The sequence below is a fragment of the Elephantulus edwardii genome, unplaced genomic scaffold, assembly GCF_000299155.1.
Source record: "Elephantulus edwardii isolate Elephantulus edwardi_28Jun2011 unplaced genomic scaffold, EleEdw1.0 scaffold00004, whole genome shotgun sequence".
NCBI classification, from domain to species: domain Eukaryota; kingdom Metazoa; phylum Chordata; class Mammalia; order Macroscelidea; family Macroscelididae; genus Elephantulus; species Elephantulus edwardii.
This window is the reverse complement of record NW_006399754.1, coordinates 10,011,429-10,036,789: the sequence shown is the minus strand read 5'-3', so window position 1 is coordinate 10,036,789 and position 25,361 is coordinate 10,011,429. Positions and strand designations below refer to the sequence as shown.

The 25,361-nt window shown below is 39.3% G+C and overlaps 2 protein-coding genes across 2 annotated transcripts in view; one reads left to right on the top strand and one right to left on the bottom strand.

The window, feature by feature from the left end:
* EXOSC8 (exosome component 8) overlaps window positions 1-4,320 on the top strand; it is a 14,389-nt gene extending 10,069 nt beyond the window's left edge. The window contains exons 9-11 of the mRNA XM_006879547.1: window positions 2,447-2,567; window positions 3,034-3,140; window positions 3,908-4,320. Coding sequence (XP_006879609.1) covers window positions 2,447-2,567; window positions 3,034-3,140; window positions 3,908-4,023 — 344 coding nt within the window. The 3' untranslated portion in view covers window positions 4,024-4,320. The remainder of the gene's footprint in view (window positions 1-2,446; window positions 2,568-3,033; window positions 3,141-3,907) is intronic.
* Window positions 4,321-4,378: 58 nt separating this feature from the next.
* Window positions 4,379-25,361, bottom strand: part of SUPT20H (suppressor of Ty 20 homolog (S. cerevisiae)) — a 43,964-nt gene continuing 22,981 nt past the window's right edge. The window contains exons 17-25 of the mRNA XM_006879616.1: window positions 24,901-25,000; window positions 24,609-24,767; window positions 22,614-22,683; window positions 21,555-21,706; window positions 18,185-18,240; window positions 13,402-13,524; window positions 6,682-6,787; window positions 5,236-5,339; window positions 4,379-4,516 (exon numbers count right to left, since the gene is read on the bottom strand). Coding sequence (XP_006879678.1) covers window positions 4,379-4,516; window positions 5,236-5,339; window positions 6,682-6,787; window positions 13,402-13,524; window positions 18,185-18,240; window positions 21,555-21,706; window positions 22,614-22,683; window positions 24,609-24,767; window positions 24,901-25,000 — 1,008 coding nt within the window. The remainder of the gene's footprint in view (window positions 4,517-5,235; window positions 5,340-6,681; window positions 6,788-13,401; window positions 13,525-18,184; window positions 18,241-21,554; window positions 21,707-22,613; window positions 22,684-24,608; window positions 24,768-24,900; window positions 25,001-25,361) is intronic.

The window sequence follows — 25,361 nt, the reverse complement described above, 5'->3', positions numbered from 1 at the left end:
TGTCTGCTCGTCGTCTCCAGACTCCGCCACAGGCACCTTTTTTTTTTTTTTAAATATTATTCATTTTAATGAACATTTACAGAGATTTTGGATTTCCCTCCATTCATTATTGCACTGCACCTTCTCCAAGACTTACCTGTTTGTTCTTTTGGCCGTCCATGGGAAATTGCGTACACCAGAGCTCAAAGGCATCAATACTTCTGTCATCCTTGTTCACTGTCCAGCTCTCAGATGCAAGTCATTGAAAAGACCATGGCCCAATTCAAGTGCACCTTCATCCTCAAACTGATGACATTACTCTTCAGTAATTTGGAGAGAACCCTGACTGCAGTGTTTCTCAGTACAACATCTCCTGACTCTGATTCCAGGGATGTTGATTATGGATTCAAGTTAGAAGGAAATCCCTGACAATTTAATCTTTTCTCCATTTATCATGTTGTTGCCTAATGGCCCAGTTTTGAGAATTTTTGATTTCTTAATGTTGAGATGCAGGGTGCTCTGGTGGCCTAGTGGCAAGAAACTGCGCTGCAATCCTGCCTGAAGCTGAGGGGTTCATAACCACTAGATGCCCCACTGGAGGAGGAGGAGCAAATTCCTCCTGTACTAGTTGGATCAGATTAGACAGTACACAACAAGGGAAAAAAAATTTTAAAAAAAAAGTTGAGATGCAATCTCAATCTATATTAAAGACTGTATTCTTAGGTCCCCTTCACTTTCAGCAAGCAGGGTTCTGTTATCTGCATAAAGTAGGTTATTGATGAGTCTTCCAAACCTGATGCAGTTCTGGAATAACTTAGTTTACAGACTGAATAGGTATGGAGAGGATATACACCTTGATGCCCAGCTTTCTTAATTTTAAACCATGCAGTGTTCCCTTGCTCCACTCACACGTCCTCCTCTTGGTCTAGGTCTTACATGAGCCCGACTTTGTGTTCTGGGGGTCCTGTTTTCAATGTTAGCCATAATTTATGATCCACACATTCAGATATTTTTGCAGTCGATCAAGCACAAATAGCCATTCTTCTGGTATTGCTTTTAGTCAGGATCTACCTGACATCATCAGTGATAGCCCTTGTGCCATGCATGGCCTCTTCTAAATCCAGTTTGAATGTCTGGCAGTTCTCTTTGTACTGTTCTGGCCTTTTATGAATGATCTTCAGTATTTTGCTTGCAGGTGACATTATATAGTTTGATAAATTCCCCATTCATCATTCTTGGGAATAAATAATGGATCTCTTCCAGTCAGTCAGCTATCCTCCAAAATTTCCTAGCATAGACTGGTGCACATGTCCAGGGCTGTACCTGGTAGTTATGTCTGTTGGGATGCTGCATATTCTTGGGGCCTTATTTTTGTGCCAATGCCTTCAGTGCATCCTCAACTTCTTTTATTACTATTGGCTCTTGATCATACGGCTTCCTGAAATATTCCCATGTTGGCCTGTTCTTTTTGGTACAGAGATACTGTATATTCCTGTTCCTTCCATCTTTACATAGTTAGCAACACAGTATTACTGAGTGAAGCAGTCTGCCCTTTTCTACTAAACTTAAGTTGGCAGTCTGAACTACCTTGGCTATTCTGTGAAGAAAAAAAAATCACTTGAACTGCTTTTATGAAGATAATAGCCAAGAAAAGCCTGTGAAGCCATTTTACGCTGCTCTGATTTGAAATCACCTAGTTTGATGTTAGAACTGGCAGAGGGTTTGGTTTCATTTTTTTTTCGTTGCTGAGTACCGCTGAGTCAGAACTGAGGCTTCACCAGGTTTGTAGGGGCAGTAAATTGCCCCGATTTCTCCTGCAGAGCAGCTGGTGGATATGAACTGTGTCCCTTTGGGTTGACAGTGCAACTCCTTACCTCTGAGCCATCAGAGCTCCTTTCATTAGATTAGTACAGTGTCTAAAGCCGGGAGTTCTGTGGGGCATCAGCATAGCTAATGCAAAGGCGGTGACTTTCTGGAGTTTGAGAGTCCACCAGTGTCTCCAGGGGAGAGAGAAAGGCAGTCTCCTCCTGTGTGACTTAGAGCCTTGGAAAACCTGCTGGAGGGTCAGCTATGAGTTGGTTCAGACTGGACGGGTCGGTGAGTGAGTGTTTAAAGCAAGGATTTCTCTCAGTACTCAAGCTTTCTCCATCTAACAAATGGGTGGTATATAGGAGTGATGGTTACATGTATTAACCCAATGAATGTATTTTAAAAAGCACTTGGCATATAGAAAATAGTTAAACGTTATTATTAATGCGTATTAAGTGTCTTTTAAAATAGGCTTTAGTTAGGAAATGCAGATGGTATAAAGACAATGTTCTATTTTAAGTTTTTCTGTTCTAAGAGATTTTCTGTTAGAATAATAATTCTGGATAAATTCAGTAGAAGGAACAGTAAACTAATGAAACACATAAAGTCACTTATAGAGTTGAGAGGTTGTCATATTTACTTATTTGCCCTCTTTTAGTACAGTTACCTGAAGTTACTATAAATGAAGAAACTGCCTTAGCAGAAGTTAATTTAAAGAAGAAAAGTCATTTGAATATTAGAAACTACCCAGTTGCAACTTCTTTTGCCATATTTGATGAGTAAGTTAATTAAACGAGTAAAAAAATTCTTTATTTAAATGCCAATGTATTGTTAATGTGCTGACTTTTCACCCTGGCTTTTTGTGGACCCCCATGTTTACAGCCACAGCCCCTGCACAGTTCTGCTAGAATCCCAATTTGCAGGATGAGCTCAATGCTCACCATACCTCCCTTCTCGCTTTACCTATTCCATACTCATTTTCAGTTCTTTCACTAGAGATTTAACTAAGGATACCTTCTGTATGTGTCTGCTAAGGATTTTAATGTATCCGTGAATGGCTGGGCAAACATTCTGAAAAGCAGTAGAGTTTCAAGTCATTATTAATTTTCCTGGCTTCTTGCTAGCTAGCTCTCTTTTCACTTTTGTTGTCTTACATTAATACCTGAGCTGAAATGCAAGTACTAAGTTCAGCTGTCTGTTTAAACAGTAGTTTCATGGGTAAGTTTTTTCTCTCTTCCCAAACAGCACTTTACTGATCGTTGACCCGACTGGAGAAGAGGAACACCTGGCAACCGGAACCTTAACGATAGTGATGGACGAGGGCGGCCGGCTGTGCTGCCTTCACAAACCAGGCAAGTTCTGTTTCACTCCTAGGTGTATGGTGATGAAAACTGGGCGTGAGCTGCTTTCTCATTTGTTGTGCCACTGAGTCGCTTGCGACTCATAGCGACCCTATGTACAAGAGCCCAAAACCCTCCTCTCTCCTGTGCCAACCTCACTTATCTCCAACACACTCACTCCCACTTCCCCAATCACTGAATTGATTCATCTCATCAAGGCTCTTCCTCTCCTGCGCTGTCCCACCACCCTCCCAAAGCATGATGTCCCTCTCCAAGGACGGGACTCTCCCTGCAACATGCCCAAAGTATATCAGATGGAGTTTCAGAATCCTTGTCTCCAAGGAGGAGACCGGTTTCACCCTCACCAGGATGAACTTGTTTGTTCTCTAAGCAGTCCATGGTATATTCAACACTCTTCTCAAGCACTCAGCTCTAAGGCGTCAATTCTCCTATCATCCCTAGTCACTGTCCAGCTCTCCGATGCATAGCACGTAATTGCAAAGACTATGTATGGCCTGGATCAGGAACACCTTTCTCCAGCCGGACTCGTTGCTCTTCACAGGGAAGACCAAATGTACTGTTAGTTTCTTTGCTACCTCAAATTCCTTACTTTTAAAGTATTTGTCAGTGGTTCTTAAACTTTAGGGACATGCATCAGTCTAAATAATAAGAACTTGCATTTCTAAAAAGTTCCCAGATGATTTTGATGTTACATGGCTATACACAGTCTATTTTAAAAATAACATGACATGTTCAGTGTTGGTATAATTATTTTTCAGGTGGAAGCGGGCTGACTGGCACTAAACTTCAGGACTGTATGAGTAGAGCAGTTACAAGACACAAAGAAGTGAAAAAACTGATGGATGAAGTAATTCACAGCATGAAACCCAAATAAACTACTTTTTCAATGCAGATTTGTAAAAACTATTTGTTACCATTGTGCACAGACCTTTTATATTAGATAAATATGAAATTACTTTTTCTGAAAAAGTTGTTTCTAGCATTTCTTGGGCCACTTCTGTATAAATTGTGTACAGTGACACTTTAAGAAAGCAATCAGGCTCACTGGTTAAATCATTTCTCTGTTTTATTTAAAAACCATAGGGTTGTGCTTCTGTATAAAGTCTGTACATCTAGCAATGTAAAATACTGACACATTAAAAAACCAAAACAAAAATTAAGTAAAAACTCAGAATCTTTGATTCAATGCTCTAGTCTTTTCAAAGAGAAAAAAATAAATAATGTCAGAGTCAGAATTTTGGAGTGGTTGGCGTGCCTCTCTTCATCTTACTTTTTGACTGGCTGCCTGAATGCCGACGATGATGGAGCTGAGCTGTTTGTGCCGCCGCTGCTGCCATAGCCATTTGATGCTGCAAGAATCGCAACTGCTGCCGAAAGGAGGGGAGAAGAGGCAGGTTAACTGCGGGCAGGGATGGAGGATGCGTCCTGCGCAGGGTGAGAAAAGGCACTGAGATAGCAAAGGGATTTGGTAACGCACTGAGACAGCGTCGTTGGGCGGCCCCAGCGGCAGAGGCCTGCCGAGGGCTGAGGGGGAGCTTTTAGAAATTCTCGGTTACTGTGCCCTGCCTCTCTACCATGCAGTAACTCAGCAACTTCAGTTAACCATTTGTATGATGATAGTTTAAAGCAATATAAAAGCACCCTAAATACAGAATTTCCCTAAAACTATGCTTCCAAAAAATAACGGAGTAACATTTTCTAAATTAACAGAGATGACATTTACTAGTAAGAACACTGGTATACATGCCTTTTTGCTGCACTACAATTAAAAGTTAACAAATGGCACTTAGAACAGTCTTTATTTCAAAATATATCAGAAACCAGAAAAACTTATTTGGCAGTGTGCCACCAGTACGTCATGAGTGCTTTTACACAAAGATCATGGCTTAAATGGACAAAATAGATTCAGTGTTCCAAGCTGATTCACTCAAATACCAGACTTTCAAATAAAGTTTGCTAAATTATTTACCAATTTACAGTTTAGTTTTAAAAGTAAAATAAAACTTAAGCACGGTATATACTGAGGTACTTTTGGAGCTGACTATTTGATCTTAAGACAGGTATCAGAGTGAAGTTGCTGGATTACTTGGATCTGTTGCTGCTGCTCTTGAAAGGTAGAAGAGAGCTGGAGTCTCTGCTGAGGAAGGCTTTGCTCTGGTCTGTTGTCGGCAGAGCCAAGCTGAGACAACACTACAGAGAGGAGAAGGGGAGAGCAGCCAGTCAAACAGGGACCAGACGAGAAAAGGACAACAAAGGAAAAGAGACAGCAGGAAAGTCAGCAGGATGATGACGCTTAAGTAACCGACTAGACATTTCAGAGACGTCTAGGCTCCTGTGAGTTGGAGGGTAGGTACACCATGATCCTGGAACTTCCCGGACAGGGCAAGCAGGAGTGTATTCAGGTACCAAAGCCCCGCATTCCTCTCAGGGGCATAAAAGGAATTCTATACTAGTGCTGTTTGCCTAGAAAACCCCCATCCTCCAATGTAAGAGGTTATTTTAAAATGTAATAACTGATTAAGTGGGAGGAGGATATTGGTGACACCTACATGACAAAACTGGAAACAGATGAGAGCTTTATACAAAAGCTATTGCAATGAGCGTGTGACAACATTAACAAAGGCTGTGTACTAAGACTTTGTTGTTTTTTCAGCCAAGTGGGACTTTATGAATCAGTTCAACTCCTTGTACAGATGAGGGATTTTTAAAGCTTGCATGATCTGAAGAAAAGCTACCCCACCAATTAATGGCCGCTCAGACCCAGGCACATTCTCAATCATTTTTCAGTGTTAGAGTTCTTTTCACTAAGTGATACTACAGCTCTTTTAGACAATTTATAACTTGCACAGTGAAGGTATCGAATGAATTTTCACTTTGAAGTTCATAAAATTATGATGGATATTGTGCTGTTAAGTTTGACTTCTAAGGGTAGAGACAGTATTGTAAGGAATCACCAAGCCTACACAATTAACTTGAAATACTGACATGTTCACGTATTCAGTCTTCAAATTCCATCACAGCTTCCTTATACACGGGCTTACTGATTTTAACTGGTCTTTACTTGACAAGATAATCTTCATTTTAAAATTGTTTCACATTTACTGCTAGAGGTGGTGAACACTTATTTAATTATTTTTTTCAAATGATAAAAGTGCCTAGCAGAAGACAGGCTAGTAACCATTATGATTTTTTTCAGCCTACCAGGGTGAGACAAGAGATTATTCAGTCTAGAAAAATATAGTCTCAAAGACCTGAAAAACCGAAGAGTGAAATAAGCATATGGGCAAATATTGAAACATTCTGGGATCCTCCTAGGAGAAATTGTGTGTGAAACTGGGGCTATCAGCTAACATGAGGAAAGGTGTCCAAGTGCACGTAATAAATGTCATCAAAGCTCTTCATCAACAGCCAAAGAAATTAAAAAAATAAATAAATTCAGTGGGTCATCAACACATCAACAGTGGATATGTTAAAGACTTCTTTTCAGAGTCCAGTTTACAGGGGAAGGTACAGAAAGAATGATGATACTTACCAGCTGCCTGGGACTGCATGAAGCCCCCTACTCCACTAAGGTTGATAACAGCAGCTTGTTGAGCAGATAAGGCCTGTTCTTGACTGGCTGAACCTTGTTCAGGACCCTGGTAGATAAAGAAAAATGACTTCTATACAAAATGAAAGACAATTCTGAGTCGGTGAAGTTAGTATTTGTTCTCTTTATAAGAAGAATTAGAGTATTGGCATTAAGCTTGGACTTAAAGAGTAAGTCCCTTCTGTGGCTGTTTATCTTTTGTTTTTGTTGTTGTTTTGACAGAGATGAGCCTATGCAAAAGCAGAACGGATCCATGGGATTTTCTGGCATTTATAAGTTTACGGACGCAGATGTCCAGGCCATTTCTTCCATGGTTCCGCTGGGCGTTGCACGTGGTGCTCTATTTCCAAAGGTCAGCCCTATAAGGACACCTTAAATCCACTGTGACTGCAAGGAAGAAACTGGGGCACCATATCCAGCAAGGTACAAATTATTAATGCCTGGATGTGTAATGGAGAAGACATAAATAGAAGATTTCAAACGTACTTAAAAATGGGGGGGAGGGTATTTAAAATAATCAAGGGTAGAGGTATTTGTGGGATCTGAAACCAAAACCAAAACCACCAAAAGTCCCTTAGCACACAACTTAATGTAAAAGAACTGATTCTGAAAACACAATGTATATTAAGGACTGTCTGAAACACAACATCAATGAAGGAACGCGTGAAGTACAGTGTACATGAATGAAAAACAATGTATACGAATCTTGCTTGCAAACAAATATAAAATCATACATAAAAGAACTGATTCTGTACTGATTTCGTCTTATGTTTTATTAATAGTGCCTAAAACTTTTCTAAACCTTCATAAATATTTAATTTTTAAACAGATTTTCAAAAATAGATTTTTTTAAAGTTTAAAGTACCAGTTATTTAACACTGACCTAGTCAATACAGTAAATCAAGAAATAAAAGGTGCACAAAAGATGTAAAGGGAAAAAGAAAACTATCCTTATTTTAAATTATGTGACTGTCTAGCAATGACCACACAGAAATCAACAATTTAATTGCTAAACAAAACCCCTGTATTAATCTAACAAAACACTTAAGACTTGTATGTTACAAATGACACAATACATAGAAACACGTAATACATATACACATAAAAAGGGATAGAACAATGTTGCTGAAACATGGAGTGTGATGCTCACGGATGGGAGGACTTCACACAGTGGTTGTGTCCTGTCGAGGTGGGAGAGACCCTCCAGCAGGTTTTCAGAGGCAATAATGGGAGGAGACTGCTCCGCTTTCTCTCAAAGAGCAGCTGCTGGATCCAAACTGCCTGCCTTTGGGTTGGCAGTGCAGCTCTACCTGCTAACCCATCAGAGATTCCTCTAACACAGTAAAGATGTCAATTATGCCCCTGTTGATCTACCGGGTTAATGCAATTCTTTAAAAATTTCTAAAATACTTGGATGATTTTAAGTAAGTAAAAGTATACTAATTTTAAGTGGAAAAAGCACTAGAATAGCTAAAAAATTTTTTTGAAGAAGTATGAAGAATTGTTCATCTTCTCTTTAATGCTCACTACAGACTTCTGGTGGCCTATTGGTAAGAAGCTGCCCTGCAATCCCAGAGGCATGCATTTCTAATCTGCCAGCTGCTCAATGGGCGATCTCTTCCAGTGCGACTTACTGCCTCTGAAAGCCCATGCTGAGTTAGCTATGAGCCAGTTCTCACTCGAAGGTCAACCACCACCTACAGAGATCGGAGAAGACTGTGGTTTTGAGAGAGTAAGAAACAAAGGTGAAGGGAATAAAACATCACAGAAAGACCCACACGGAACAAAATGACTCTCACAAAAATTGAGTGGAGGAAACAGAACTTTTCAACAAAAGGTGCAAGGTGCAGAAGTAATGGAACAGTCATAGAAAAAATGTTTTTGGGGGGAGCTCTGGTGGCCTAGTGGCAAGGAGCTGCAACTACAATCCCAGAGGCGCACGGTTCAAATCCACCAGATGCTCTGCCGGGGAAGGAGGGACAATCTCCTCCTGTACCAGTCAGACCTGATTTGACGGTATACTCACACAAAAATAATAATTAAAAAAAGAAAAAGAAAAAATGTTGATCTCACACCTTATATGAAAATTAATGGAAAATGAACCACAGATTTAAAAGTAAAACTACAAATGTTTAACAGGAAAAAATCTTGTGGGATCTCGAATTAGGTGAAGAGTTGTTAAGACAGAACACAAAAAATACAAGCTTCTATGAAATGGAAAACTTCCTAATAATTTAAACACTTCTATTTTGCTACTACTAAGACAGTTCTGAAATGACACAGGCAGAATACAAGCCAGACATTTCAAATAATAAAACACATTTATTTTGAGGCTATCTCCCGAGATTCTGAAATTTCTTCCTTTAAACCATAGTTGATTCTCTTCGATTATCAATAAATGGTGATTCAGTCAATCTTACTTTACTGGACGGTGATGAAGAGGAAAAAAGGCAGAGGAACTCTTAGGAATGGATTAAATCGATGTAAATACATCATTCCTCTATGAGGAAAACGGGAAAAGTGCGAAAAGTCCTGGTAATGTGTAAATGAGTACCACCTTCTGAGAAGGCAATTTAAAAAAGGAGGAAGCTTGTTTTTAGGCGGCACTTCAGTAACCTTGCCCACCTGGTGCGGCACCACCCTCCCACTCACTGTGCTTGAGCCCATCGTAGGTGCTGCCTTCAACCCATTCTCCTTTCCCGACCCTTCACTTTTCCCAGCATGATGTCATTTGCTCCTCTTGATAACAAGCTCACAATGAGTGAAAGGAGGTCTCCTAATCCTGGCCTCAAAGGAGTATTCCGGCATAGTCTGTATAGACAACCCTGTGGGTCTAGTAACTGCCCCTCTAAGAACTCATCAGCAGACATAAAAGTAGGAGGGTGTAAAAAAAATGTAAAACTGTTTATCACAGTGTTTATAGTGGCAAGCCCTGGAAAACATCACATTAAATATGATACTCAATAAAGAAAATCTAAGTAAATGCCAAATACAAACACAGGCAGGGATGTAACGGTGAGTGGGGCTGGACAGCACAGGCAATCTCGAGGGACACGGTTTCCAAGGGCGATTTAGAGATACAGAGAAAGGCTAGTTTTCCATGGAGCAGTGGCAGTCCCAGGGAAAAAGGACATGTTAATGACTCTGAGTGGATTGGACTACCGTGACCACATGAGTGCATGAGAACTGTGCTTAGTAGGGCTTACAAGGCTATGACCTTTCAGAAGCAGATGGCTTCTTTCCTTCTGAGATGATGCTGGATGGACTTAAACTATCAATCTTTGGGTTAGTAAGCTAGCCCTTAACTACTTATACCATATAGGAATGCCTAAGGAAGGAAGCAAACGAGAAAGAAAAAAAAAAAGTAAATAAAATTAGGTATCCTGTAGAAATCAAAGGAATGAGATACACTTTTTGTATTTTTCCCCTCATGAGTATCAGCATTCATTAAAAAAAAATAATAAAAAAAATTCCAACATACAACAGGGCAGAAATAGAGATGGAACCCTGTTCACAACAACTGAACAGAAGTAAGAAAAAGACAACTATATACTCTTCATAACTGAAGTACTGTAACACAACAAAAACAAAAGCAAAGTAACAACAAAAGCCTCCCATCTATAATGAGGTTAAAGTTATATTAATTAAAGTTATATTAAGAGGTTCAAGTTATATTAATAAGGTTAACCAAAAGAAAGAAGGAGTGTTACAGAAGAGGCTCATTTAATAATGAAAAGGTCAAGAAGACACGCTGTTAGGCACAACAGTCAACTTCCTTAAGAATAACAGATCTGAACCTTCCCTTATGCTGCGCCATTTTCACGATCTCCGATAAGCTGGAGCCATCATCACAGTTACCAAGTCAATCCATCTTGTTGAGGGTTTTTCTCTCTTTCTTTCCAAGGACTGGCCCCTCTTGACAACAAACCCAAAGTATGTGACATGGAGTCTCACTATCCTTGACTCTAAGGAGCATCCTGGTTGCACTTTCTCCAAAACAGACTTGTTTGTTCTTCTGGCAGCCCGGAGATACTTGGTACTCTTCCTTAACATGGTAATTCAAAGGCATCCATTCATCCTTTGTCATCTTTATGCAACTCTCACACACAGACAAAACAACTCAAAGTATTTTGACTTGGGTCAAATGCAATTATCACCACTCTTTTAGCACTTTGAAGAGGCCCTGGAGAGTAGAATTCCCCTGTGCAACAAGTCTCTTCATTTCTTGACTGCTGTTAACTGTGGATCCAAGCAATCAAACTAGTAACAATTTCAATCTTTTCTCCATATATCATGATGCTGCCTATTGGTCCAATGGTGAGGGTTTTTGTTTTCTTGATGTTGAGATGGAATACATATTAACAGTTATAGTCTGAACTTTTTAAGTAAGTTCAAGTTCTCTTCAATTTCTCCAAGCAAGGTTTTGTCATCTGTATAAGATAAGTCTTTTCCAATCCTGACTGGATTCTTTATAGAGTTCAGCTTCTCAAATGATTTGCTCAGCATACAAACTGAACGTTATACAACCTTGACTCTCACTTTTTCTGATTATAGACCATACAGTGTTCTGTATGGACAACTTCTTCTAGATCTATGTATATGATGTACATGAGTACAATGAAGTATTCTGGGATTCTAATTTTTCTCAAAGTTATCCATTAATTTGTTATGGTTCACCATCTAATAACATCTTTGTATAGCCAATAAAATACAAGTAAACACCTTTCTAAACTTGAGGTTTGATAACACAGTAATCATAAGTTTACACAATCTAACAATCAAACAAAAATAACAATAATAATAGAATTTCAAAATACATGAACAGGAAAGGAGACATAGGATTTTCCATAACTTTAGCTGCAGAGTTCAACTATCAGTTACTTTCTAAGTAGCAGATAAAATGTCAAAAGAAAATCAGTAAGAGAAGAAAATTAACACCAAACAATTTAATCAGAGATTCTTTTTAAAAAATTTAATTATTATTATTATTATTATTATTATTATTATTATTTTTAATTTCAATGAAAATTTGCAGCATTCTGGACTCTTGTAATCTGACATTCTTATGAGAACATGCCATCTTACAGCAAATCCTTTCCAAATTCATATGCACCAAGTATTTTGGACCATAAAACAAGTACCAACAAACATAAAATAGTTTCAAATTATATCAGAAAAAAACTACAGAAAGATACTTGAAAACTGCTAAATATTTGGGAGGGGGAATCTAATTTCTAAATAACACATGGATTTAAATAGAAATTCACCAGGAATATTAGAAAACCCAGTAAATGAGATGAAAATTATGGCATATATATTATGATAAAGTATTAAGAAGGAAATGTACAACATTGTTTCTTTCAGAAACGAATTTATCACTGTTTCCCCATTAAAAAACTAGAAAAAGAGTTAAATTATAATTTTTTTTTTAAAATTTATTTTTATGTGTGTGTACCATCAAATCAGATCTGACTGGTACAGGAGGAGATTGTCCCTCCTTTCCCGGCAGAGCATCTGGTGGATTCAAACCGTGAGCCTCTGGGATTGTAGTTGCAGCTCCTTGCCACTAGGCCACCAGAGCTCCCCATATAACTTTAAAAACTCCCAGAAATAAAGGCCTAGATCTACAAATGTAAACGGCCTAAGAAGTTTAGCGTTGGTGGCATAGTCTGTATTCTGCTGCACTCTGAATCTATAGACTGTGTGGCTCTGAGAGTTCAAGGGTTTGAATCCACTAGGGGACACTTGCTGGAGGGCTGCTAAAAGCCAGGACCGGCTTGAGGGCCGTGAGATTTATTCTCTGGAAAGGAAATCTAGAAGAATACTTCTGAGTCAAATCCTAGTGAAAAGAATAGATTTTAAAGATAAACTCTAAGGACCATCAGGCAAAATTATGAAGTCATTTACTAAGAGAATTTAGACTGGCATCAGCCTTCTCAAAAACACTCAACATGAGACAACACTGGACAGTATTTCCAATAAATTTAAGGGGAAGAAAGGAGGTGTGAAACAAAGATTTTATATATCCAGCCCATCTTATACATGTTAAGGATGAAAATGGTTTTAATTGTGGCAGTTCTGAATATGCCATTTCAAGGAATTTATTAAGAATGAACTTTATATCGAAGCAAGAACTGACTGGAGACACTTGTGAGCTGAGAGAGATTCTAGGGTTGGGACCTAGGTGATAATATATTCAATATCCCAGGCAAGTCCAAAGCACAGCCATGGTTTAGAAACACTGACTAGTTCTTTGTTTAGTCAGTGTTTCTAATTTTTATCTTGAATCCTGTCTTTATAATTTCATTCTCTTTGGCAGTGGCAGACTGACAAGCACTGAGACTAAAGTCTTGCAGGGGACCCTGACTTTACTCTCCCACTTCCTTCCTGTCTCCTTCAGTGATAGGTGTATGCACGGTGCAAGCAAGTAACTTGTCTGTTTACTACTATGTAAGGCGAATAAGGGTCACCACTCAGTCATCATGGCTATGTTAAGAGTTAGAAATATTCACAAGTGGACAGTTATTACTATGATTAAGGGAAAAACACTTAAGCAAATCATATACAAGCACTTGAATAGGAATAAAGAGGATGAAAAAAATGAAAGATGCTGGTGAAAACCCTTCCCCCAACGCAAGCACGCTGGCCTTGACGAGCGCCTACCTGCTCCCCCGGTTGCGGCTGCGCATGACTGGAAGCGGTGGGCTGCTGAGGTGACTGCGGAGTGAACGGAGAGAGCTGCTGCTGCTGCTGCAGAGGGTTAAAGATGAGTGAGCCGCTGGAGAGCTGGGAGGGAGCGAGCCAGAAACAATCAGTCAAGCTCACGTTAAGGTGCGTGAAATGTCAATTTCTTGATTAAGACAGTATTCGTGGGTAGCCCACGTAGAGCAGGATTTGAGTGGAGCAGTTACTGCTCTGTTATTCCCTAAGCAGTTAAACTGTGTGAATTGTCCAGCTTTGCAGGAGAATGATGGGCAGTCTCCTGGAGGGTGTGCTATGAGCCAGTTCTGACTCAAGAGTACACAGCAACAACTACCCCAAAGGTTGGTGGCTAGAACCCACCCAGAAGCACATTGGAAGAAAGGCCTGGTGAACTTCTCACAGCAAACCTACCACTGAAAAATCCTATGAAGCACAGTTGTATGCTGCCATGCCCGGGAGCTGCATGAGCTGCAATCAAGGACTGTGAAGCTCTGTTGCACACAGTCTGGGCGTGCTGGCTTGGAGCAGGACATCATGTGTGGAAGAGTAGAGGGTCAGTGCAGGAGAGGAAGACCCTGGGGGAGATGGACTGACACAGTAACGGTCAGAGGCGGTGAAATCGGCTCAAGATAGGGCAGGGTTCAGAGAGTCGCTTTGAGCTGTAGTCAACCGGATGGCACATCAACATTTTGTAATACGTGAATTAACAATTTTAAAAAAAGGAAAGCAGTTGTAGCCAACCTGGTGACAGTGGTTAAGGGCCTGGATGGTAACAGAGAGGTTAGTGGTTTGAACCCACCAACTCTTCCTAAAGAGAAACACGTAGCAGTCTGTGCTGCTCAGGATTACGGCCTCTGAGACCCCAGGGTGCAGCTGCACTCTGCCCTACAGACTTGCTTACAGAGTTGGAATCACTCAGCGGAAATGGTGGGCCCTGGGGTGGGGTGAAATCTATTTACTTTAACTGTCCGCTCAATTTGAGTATTTTCCACAAAACAGAAATCCACAGGTTCTGTGTAATAGAAGAAACCTAAAGCTGAGAAGAAAATGCCATTAATTTTCTGGAGAAAAAAATTATTTGCTCTGCCATTCCAAACTGAACGTATTAATTCACATTAAGAAAATAAGAAGACTCATCTAGAAGGTTCTAGGTTAAAAATGTAAACTATGTTTTCCAAATGAGTCAGGAAAACAAACATTACAGCAAAACACTTCCTGAGATTTAACTTACTGGTCTGGGGATTTAGGATCATGGTCTCAGAACATTCCAGTTCATAGACCTAATAAAAATCTTAGTGCTTTAGCTCTAAAATTGTTTTGGAGGGTCTGGGGTCTCAAAAGCTAGCAATTAGCCACCAAGGCCCATCAATTAAGTCTCCATTCACCTGGGCAACAGAAGAGAGTCAGAAATAGAGGAGGAAAGTGAATGCTTCCAGGAAAAAACTATTTCCTCTGCAATGTGACCATGAGAACTGGGTGGTGTCCAGCTACCAGAACTGAATGTCCTGCCCAGAGATTCTAAAGTAGGGAAAATGCAGAAATTCAAGCCTCATTAACTAAGACTATCTGGTACCACTGAGGCTGGAGGACTCTCTAAAGCTAACTGCTTAGAAATAATCTTTACCCTCTAAGTTACAAATCAAATATCCCCTGAAAACATCTCAAAACCAATCTAATTTAACTAATAAAGATATCCATGGTAAGCACTGTGCTCTTGCAAAAAAAACTTACTATATAGGATTAAACTGTTCATACCAACTCAGAGGCCAGAGAGGACGCTTAGGGGGAGGCAAGTTAGTTCACTAGGGCAGGAACAATCAGGAAAGACAAGACAACAACAACACACTCTGAAGACTGCAATCAGTGCCCTATTCTGTCCTCGGAGAAACAATTTGTATGCTTTTCTGTTTATTTTCAACAATTAAAGAAGGAAAACAAATGCTCTGTACATTTTAGTGTGCAAGGTTTTAGGTTATACACTCTGAGGTCCCTGGGAATAAGGAAAAGGAAAATTCAAGTACACAACTCTGAGGATTGAAAAATGTATTCTTGAAGAAAAACAAAACAAATTAAAAAAAAAAGTGTTCCTGAGTCATAATAGCTCCATCAATCAGTACAAAGAAGCCTCAACAGGAGTTCCAATCTACCCAGGGACCCCACAGATGAACACCGGGCAAACTGCTCCTACAGAGATGAAGGTTTAAAAGGCCAGTCCTACTGTGACCTGGGGTGACCATGGATAGAAATGGACTCAAAAGCTCCTCACAACAGCACAATTCAGTATTCGATAAATTTTCACCTACTAATCAGTTACACAAATATAGAAAAGTGTAATTAACTTATATAATGGCTCTGTCCTTATTCCTTACGAGCAATATTGTAAAGAAATTCTACATTGAGAAAAGTTCCAAAAGATAATATGTAGGAAAAGTGGGCTAAACAAATCAACGTGACCTGTGTCGAAAACCAAGTAAACGGCTGTGCAGTTACAGGCCGCAAATGGCGATGCTGTGTGCTCCTTGCATACTAAGTTCTGCCCCGAAGGCACTTTTTAATTTTAGTATTCCCGAATAACACCTGGCTGGTGTTGTTATTTCCCAGAATATCACAGCTAGGCCATCTTAAGTCTCTAGACCTTTGTTTCCCCTCTTCATTGTCTAAATTACCTGTCTGTAATCCCATTCCTTTAACAAACTACTTGCCTGGTAAGTAAATTCCATCCTTGAAATCGGAACTCTGGTGGCTTAGTGGTAAGGAATTGAGCTGTCACTCAAAGGCATACAGTTTGAATCTACCAGTGAATCTTTAGGAGAAAGATGGCCAATCTCCTCCTGTGGGATTTATGGCCTCTGAAACTCTGTGGAGGGTCAGCTGAGCTGATTCTGACTCAATGGTACACAACAGCAATACCAATAAGCACAGTATCATGAAATATAGGAAGACTAAAAGCACTTACTGAAGATTAAAGACTCCAGCCTTTAATATGGATTACATCTCAACATCAAGAAATCAGAAATTTCTACCACTGGACCAACACACAACATCATGAGAGCGAAAAGGTGGTAACTGTTCATGATTTTATTTCACTTGGATTCATAATCAACACCCTTGATAGCGACAATCAAGAAATCCAAAGACACAACAAAAACTAAAGCCAAAGAAGAGGAGACTGAGAATTTCTCCCACTTTTTGCATTCCAAAACTGGCCAAACATGCATTCAAGATGCATTAATCATTATGGGTGACTGTAATGAAAAAGTTGGAAGCAGTAAGGAAGGAATGAGTCAGAAAGTGTGGTCTTGGTGACAGCAATACCTCTGACATAGAATGACTGAATTCTGCAGGTTCAAATTATTTGTTAGAAATCCTCAAAAGATGACTCTACAGGTGGGTCTCACTGCCTAAGAACCACATTTACCACAGGGGGCGAGAGTCAGGGGCAAACGTAGGAAACAAAAATGGGCTGAGAACATAAGCACCTTCTATCACAGGTGCTTTATCATTCCGTTCTGTATCCTTCAGTATCCGTTATCAACTGCTGTGCAACAGCCACAGGAATTCAGTGACATTATTAAAAGGTTTATTGCTTATGGAAAAAAAAATCCAAAGAGGTATTTTTATAGGACAAATGTGCTGTCAAGGGCAGATTTAAAGTGCTAAAGTACAGGACATCTATTTAAAGACTAATGTGTGCCTGATCCAAGTCACAGCATTTCCAATCATTTCTTACGTATCTGAAGCCAGACAGTAAACACATACTGAAGAAGCCTTTGAGTTGTACTGGAGAAGAGTACCGAGTATCTCACAAAGACTCAACTAAATCTGTTATGGGATAAGTACAAGAGTGCCCATCAGAGGTAAGGATGACGACATCTCACACACACTGGGTATGTTAGAAGCCAGTCCTTGAAACAAGAGACAGCATGCTGGGAAAGGCAGAGTTGGCCAAGGCAGGAAGACCCTCAATGAGACGAACTGACACAGTGACTGCAGCAATGGGATGAGCGAGGGAGATTTGTTATGATGCAGGATAGGGCAAGATTCAGACCTGCTGTGAGTTGTGGTCGCCTTCATGTCATTTAACAGCAGCACCATGTCCAGAATGCCATGGCTTTACAATGTGCACAAAGCATTTTATGGTCTTTCCCTTTTTATGAATACACAGATCTAATAAACTAAGAAAAACCTCCCTCTTAGATAGATACATGCTGTCAGATAGAAAATGCTGGTGGCTACAGTCCCTCCAATGGCTCACAAGGTATGTTGTCTATTTCTCAAAGATCAGTCTTTGAAAACATCGGAACATGATTCAACACAGGGTGTTGTGTGTCAGAATCCTCGAGGGCCAGTTTTTGTTACGATTCTGAGAGTGTCAGGGGAGTGAGCATTATTTTGTTCTGTACAAAGGGCGGATACGAGTTGGCATTAACTCAATGCGACCTAACACAAAAGAACAATTCTGTGTGTTTTAAGAGAGGAATGATTTTGGGGGCTTCTCTATTAAAGCTCTCACAGGTACATATTCTCTTGAGAAGCGCAGGCAAGTCTTCCTCCTGGAACAGCCAGTTCTTGATTAGAGCCTAAAGCATATAAAATCCTGATGCTTTCTTTTCTCTTTTTTCATCTGTTAATAATAACCACACCCGAAGGCAATTCTGAATGGATCTCCCAGTTTGAGTATATACAAATACTGTGTTAAAGAACAAAAGCACAACTTCGCTTAAAAGCAGAATTTCATGTTTACCTGGAGTAGATTTAATGGCCTGAGACTTGACGTATTTTTTAAACCAAACGGAACACCTGTTAAATAAAATCCATAATTATAACAGGGAATTAAAAAAAAAATTGTTACACAGAAATAATCTGTATTTTGATAGCCTCACTAGTAACTACAGGGGTTCTGGTGCCATAATGTTTGTTAGGCACTTGACTGCTAAATGAAAGGTTAATGGTTTAAATCCACCTGCCGGTTCAGTGAAGAAATCACCCGGAGACCTGTTCCTGCAAAGATCCCAGCCTAGAAAACCCTGCAGGGCCACTCTACTGTGAGAGGGGGCTGCTATGAGGTCGAGTAGATTGAATGGCAATGAACAGCAGCAGCTGTATAAATGATGTTCTCTACATAAATGAAAACAGCAGCTCTGCATCAAGGACACTCTACCCAAATGAAAACAGATTTGTTTCACTATTTAGCAATGATTAAGAACTGAGGCTACAGAAACCACGTCTACATTACGCTCTGTATTTTAGACCTTGGAACTTCTTTATCATCGTTCTGACTGTTGGCTGGAAAAAGAACTAACCTATAGGTATGCCGACATTATGAATGGAATACAACCACTGCTGCTGCACAGAATTATTTCCGACACGGGTAGCTATTTACATTTCTTAGGTAAGGGCATCTCTAAGAACTGGAGTATTTTTTTTTTAGAATGGAAGTATTTTTAAGTACAGATACTAACTAATGCTGACGAACTCTACTTTCTATATATCTATCTCTCTATCTAAAGATTCAAGCGGAAAATGAGGCCATGATTGTCTGGTAATTCTGAGCTTACCCCTAAAAACCTGTGATTCAATAGGGGGCACACCTGAAAGCATGGGGCAGCAAACTTCTTATGCAAAGAATGGAAATACTTTTTCTAGTTTTTGCAGGCCACATATGGTCTCTACTTTTTAAAATAAACAAAAACAGGATCCTTAATTGTGCTTGCAGGACTACTAATACTAGTCTCAAAGTATGGGTTATATTTTGCTTATTAATACCATTATTGGAGTACTATGGCATACTGATAATTTCAAGGAGAAAAAGAAGTTGAGAAATTTACATGTGAAAGATAAAAGACTTGTTCAATAAATGGAATCATTAGTATCACATTCAAAGGCAATAATACTCTTATGAAAAGAAATGCTTTCCTGCTTACTAAAGGTACTTTTTTAATATCAATTCATTTCTCACTGGTCCCAAATGACATCAGATATTTTTACTTTCATTTAAGAGAAAATAAAATGGTGGTCTGAAGGGGGGGGGGGGAAGAGGCCTCCTGTTGAGGAACCAGAGCCCTATGTAACTAACTAGTAGGGTTGGCTCGCAAATTCTGGGGGGGCTCTGGTGGCCTAGTGGCAAGAAGCTGCACTGCAATCCTAGAGGTAAGCAGTTTGAATCCACCAGATGTTCTGCTGGAGAAGGAGGGGCAATCTCCTTCTGTACCAGTCAGATCTGATTTGACGGTACACATACATAAAACAATAAAATAAATAAAAAAACAAAACAAAACAAAACAAAAAAACAATAAAATAAAAAAAAAAAGGAAAAAATTTGATTCTGTTTCCTGGGGTCCTCTTATAAGGCACAATTACATATATCAAGATAAAATAAACAACTGGACTAGAATTAGTGAAGTATGCTGCTGCATTTAATGCTATAGTTTTGGTGTTTTCTCTTCCTAAGTCTCCAGTAAATGTTTCTGCGTTGTGCTGCTGATGCAAAGGTGGTACGTCTCTGGCGGCTGGAATTCCCCAGCAGCTCTGTGGGAAAAAAGATGGGTAATCTTCTCCCTTGCAATTTTACAGCCTCCAAAAACCTGTTGCAAGGTTGGCTATGAGCTGGTCCTATCTGACAGTAATGAGTTGAACTGCGTTTAGGATGACACTGAATTATACTATGATATTCCAATGAAAGCTTATAGACAGTCTTCCAAAAAAAGCTCAAGTAGCTTTTTTTGTTTTAACTATGACCCAGCACATGTAAAAATAATGACGAGAATGATGACAACTACAATCCAGCTGAGAATAAAAGCAACAGTGATTGACAGGCTCGCTGCCGCTGAACTGATTCGAGTCACCGCTCCTCTACAGCAAGCCTCCAGGACAGGGAACCGCTCCCACAGGGTCAGGCTGTCCGTTCCCACAGAGGTGCTGGTCACGTATTTCTACAATGGCCGCTAGAAACACGGTGGGTTCAAACCACCCCTCTTTCCGGTTAGCAGCTGGGTACTTACTGGCTGCATCACCAGGGCTCCTTCAATGATGACAGTAATTCCATTTAATTTATTTAATTTTGAGTCTCATTACACCCTTAACCCACTCTAAACATGTCATTTGCATTTATTCCTTTAATCCTCACACCATCAGAAGGAATGAGGCTTTACAAGTTCTTCCTACTCCTGGAAAGCCGAGCATTCCTATGAAACTTCCTAAGATGACATGGTGTAAAGCAACAAGGGAAACACCAGTCACACTTTATGATAAAAATGGTTTTGTGTTTTTCCAGAATCTAAAAAAATAACCTAACAACACAGGAACAACTAACACTAAGATAAACCAGAGTCAAAGCAGGAATGAGGAGTCCAGTACACAGACTATATCAAGAAGTAATAGTGGTACAGTGTCCTTCCAGGGTAAGGAGTTTGGCAACATCACTAGCTGAATGGGGTGCAAGTTACTCTCTAATGAGGACATATGGTCTCATAATGGTTCCAGGTAGGACAAATGCTTAACATCAGTTTGCTTTTCTCCCTTTTATTCCTTAAAAAATCCTCTTTGGATTAGTTTCAGTAGTGAAAACAGCATGTCTTTCATGAAAGTGAAGTGACTTAACGTGAACTTGAAAAGCAATAGAGTAAGTGTATCAACATTTTCATAATAAAACAAATTTGCCCAGTATTACTTAGCTAGTGATTTATAGAACTAGGGCTCAAAATCAGAGGGTTTGGCTCCAGAATCTAGGCTTTTTATGGACATGCTCTGTTGTCCCTCAAGAACAATGCACCTTTTTCAGAATTTCTATTACCTGGACTATGATTTACACTTAAAATACCTAGGACAAGAGTACACAGCCAACAAGACTCCTGAGGTTAAGTCACAAGAATGAGTAGAGGATAGCAGCTAAAATTTGCAAGGGCTTACAGGCTTAATTTTTATTAAAAAATGGATTACTACATTGTTTCAAATTCAAACATGAGTAATTTAAAGACCTTAGAGACAAAAACTAGACAAATAATAACTTTATGAAATAGCAGCGTTAAATGCCAGTAAGGGGACCTTTAAAATGATATTCCAACATCAGCATGTGGTTTAACTTTTTTAGAGGGTCTAATTCCCACTATTCTGACCTGCTTGCGAAGTTGGCAGAGCACCTGGCAGTGCACTGGGCAGCAGACCTCCTGAGGGAAGAAGGCCACTCAGATTTATTCCTGCAGGAGTTACGGCACCAGTGTTACAGCCCAGCATGGAGTTTGAACCACTCATCAAAGCCTGGGCTCCACTGTGGGAGAATAAAGACAAAGTATTAAAGCTGTACATAAAAAAAAGACTATCAGGCACATCTTCATTTCCTCCATTAATAATAATAAAAACCCCAAACCACCACACACACAAATCAATTATGAAACAACTGTAATTAGTATTTCTTTGTATTACCAATCTTAGAATAACTTTCATTTTATGCTAGAAGGTGACAGTAAGCTTGACTAGCCTTAAGTACTATGCATTTCTTAAAGTTTAGCATTACTTAGGAAGAGCAAAAAGTCTAGTTTGGTTAAAAGATGGGTAAACAGAGAGCAAAGAAACCAAACTGCTACGCATCTCAGCACAGTTAACAGATGTATTACCTAAGAGTTAAAACAGCTACACTGAGGTACTTTCAATTTCTGTCTCTTTTTTTTTTTTGGTACGAGTAGTATGCATTATTCAAAGTAAGAATTCATTTGTTAACACTGGTGAAAGTATCTTTTTTTAAAAAATTTAAGTTCATTATTTTTTGTGTGTACCATCAAATCAGATTTGACTGATACAGAAGGAGATTGTTCCTCCTTCTCCAGCAGAGCATCTGGTGGAATTGAACTGTGTACCTCTGAGACTGCAGTGCAGCTTCTTTCCACTAGGCCACCAGAACTCGCTGAAAGTATCTTTAAAAAACACTGGTGCACTTCTCTTTCCCCTTCTCCCCTCACTGTACCCCTCTCCACATGTGTAGGGGTAGAGAATGAGGGGTCATGGGGCAGAGTCAGGCAGTGGTGTGTGTGTGTGTGTGTGTGTGTGTGTGTGTGTGTGTGTGTGTGAGAGAGAGAGAGAGAGAGAGAGAGAGAGAGAGAGAATTCTGCAGAAGTCTGAATTTAAAAACTAACCCAAGCCACCCTGCTCCCCTCATCAGTGCAACTACACAGACTTACCAAACAGAGCCCACTACATTGATGAAGTTAAGGCCAGCGGAATTTGCCATGACTTGGGTAGCGGAGGTTCCTGGAGTTATAGATGTTACCATGGTGGAAAGAGGAATGGTCGTTACAGGCATCGCCTGGCTCAGAGACCTTTGCTGCTGAGCAAACTGAGTTAACAAAGTGGGCTGAGGGGTGAAGCCTGAATCTTGGGGAGTAGGGGTGGCAGTAGGGGTAATAGGAGTTGAGTTCTGAGCATCAGGAGGGTGTGGGGTCGATGAAGGGGTTGGTGTAGGAGTAGATGATTTAGGAGTTCCAGATCCTGCTCATTGAGAAAAATAAAAATTGCTAGTTTGTTATAAATGGCCAGTCCTTTTAAATATAAGGTTAATGGAATCTTACTTAGCACTGACAATTTGTTCCAATTTTTTTTTTAAAGCAGTAAACTGCAAGTGTTAATTTCTAGACATGATACATGAGTGTTGCTACACTCAATTACAATTAAGGATGCAGTATATCACCTAAAATACCATCATAGATACAATTACATAACAGTCAAAAGAAACACTTGAATTCTACCACAACACCTACTTAAAAATTAGTTTCCTGCATGCTGCTTTTGGCCTAACAAGTTTTAAGGATTTTGAATAAGGTTTGTATTTATGATGTCACTATTTGAGACTTCATTTAAAAATAGTACTTGATTCAGATAAACTCTGAATACATTTGATAAAGGACATATGGTTAACAATCATATTGGCACCTACATATATGTTTAGTTCCTAATACATCAAGATTATCCTGCAAATGAATTACAACAAAACAGTAATCAAGCAAGTATTTGATAATACTGCATCTTTAACAGTAACTGTGTACTTCTGTTGAAATGTAGAATGTACAGAAATCTTGTTGTGAATGAAGTATGCACAGTTATCAATTTAAAAACAAAAACCGAAACAAAAAATAAAACCAAAACAAAAACCAAAAAATAAAACCAAAAGCTCTTGAGGTGTTTTCTTTTTTTTTTAGCTTTCATGTCCTGCAGAAAGAAAGGAAAGAAATGTGAATGTCCAGAAGCTGTCACTCAACCCTTCCTTAAAGTAACAACTGTGTGCAGTAGATTAGCATAATCTAATACCCACAACATAAGTAGTGTGAATAAAACTTCCATAAAATTTATGTTTTTCTTTGTGCAAAACAAGAAGGCAGAAAAATGACACCTTTTGAGCTATCAAGATGAAGATGGGTACAGCTAATGTGAAGGCCCCTCTATCACTGTGCAGTGTGCTCGAACTTTGAGAACAAGTCAATTACCGATAAAAAGAAAAAAAAATCTAAAAAACTGGAATGGATTTTTAAAAAAAAATAAATTGGTACCTGAAGTACCTTGGTCAGGTGTTTACTAACTGGAAGAAAACGCTTCCAGATTAACGCTAGAATTCTCTTATAACTCTTCTTGATGTTAAAAAAAAAATTAAAAAAAAATTCAGTGGTAAAAATTACAAATTTGTATCTTCAAAGACTACTTTATGACTATCATCTCATTTTAGCAATGGACAACTTATAAGAGTGCAGGAATTTTTTTTTTTTAATTAGCTTTTAGTTTATGGTACTCTATCACCTTTGAACTAGCTGGCTTGCTACATATACAAAAACAGGAATGCAATAACAACTTGTAAGATTTTCCACCCCCATTTCAATTGCATTAATTGAAATAAACAAGGACTTTAGGATACACCACAGAAAAAAAAAAATTTGGAATCTCACTGTCACATCTGGCTACCAGATGTGTAGGTTGCAAATAGTATACACAGATAAGGAAAACAAATACAATAAACACATAATACATACAATCAACAAAAGACTTGCCCAAAGCTTCTCAAAATTTATACATCCTGAGTACACAGTATTTTAAAATTTCATTGTTTACTTGTGGGGGTCATCTTAGGAAGCACTACTGCAGAAGCTCATCTTATGAAAATGTAGTGGAGACTTTAAGCTCTGACTCACTTTGTGATGAGCTAGCAGGTGACAAGGCAGCTGGAGAAAGCATGCTAACTTGGCTGAGATCCACAGACGACTTCCGAGACAGACTCGGGGGCTTAGAAGCAGGAGGAGGCGTTGGAGACTTGAGAAAACTGCTTGCTTGTTGTGGGGTGAAATAATTACCTAGGAGAGAAACAACAGAAGTTCTTTTTCCAGATTTTTAAATTCTAAATTCTGTGAGTGAACAGGTGAAGTTTTAAAGCGATCATGTTTGTCTATTTCTTACTCTAGATGACAGAAAATGAAGACATAATACCTGAGGAACTAGTTCCTGAGCTTGAGGGAAGTTTGATGGGTGGAGGCCGATGCTTCACTCCCTTCCCCAACACTGATGACTGAACGGACACAGTCTCAGACTGTGAGGGAATAAAAATTGTTAAAATTAACATTAAATTAGAAATCCACAAATTAAGGTTACCATAATGACTGATGAAAGCATGCAATTAAAATGGCCAAGTACTCACGGCTAAAGTACCCTGGCAACAGTGATTATGGTTGTTAGAGAAAGGGAATTTTACATGAGATCTATCTAACTAATAAATTAGTTACACTAGTATTTTTGAACAACAGAGTGGAGAGAAAGAGAAGAAAGGAGAGGAATAAATATGAAGACAAAACTCCTACTCTGTTCCTTTTCCAGCAAAAGAACAGCAGCTGAAGTTAAGATATTAGTACATAGGTGTTGATTCTACTTTTCTATTTTTGTGTACTTTTGAA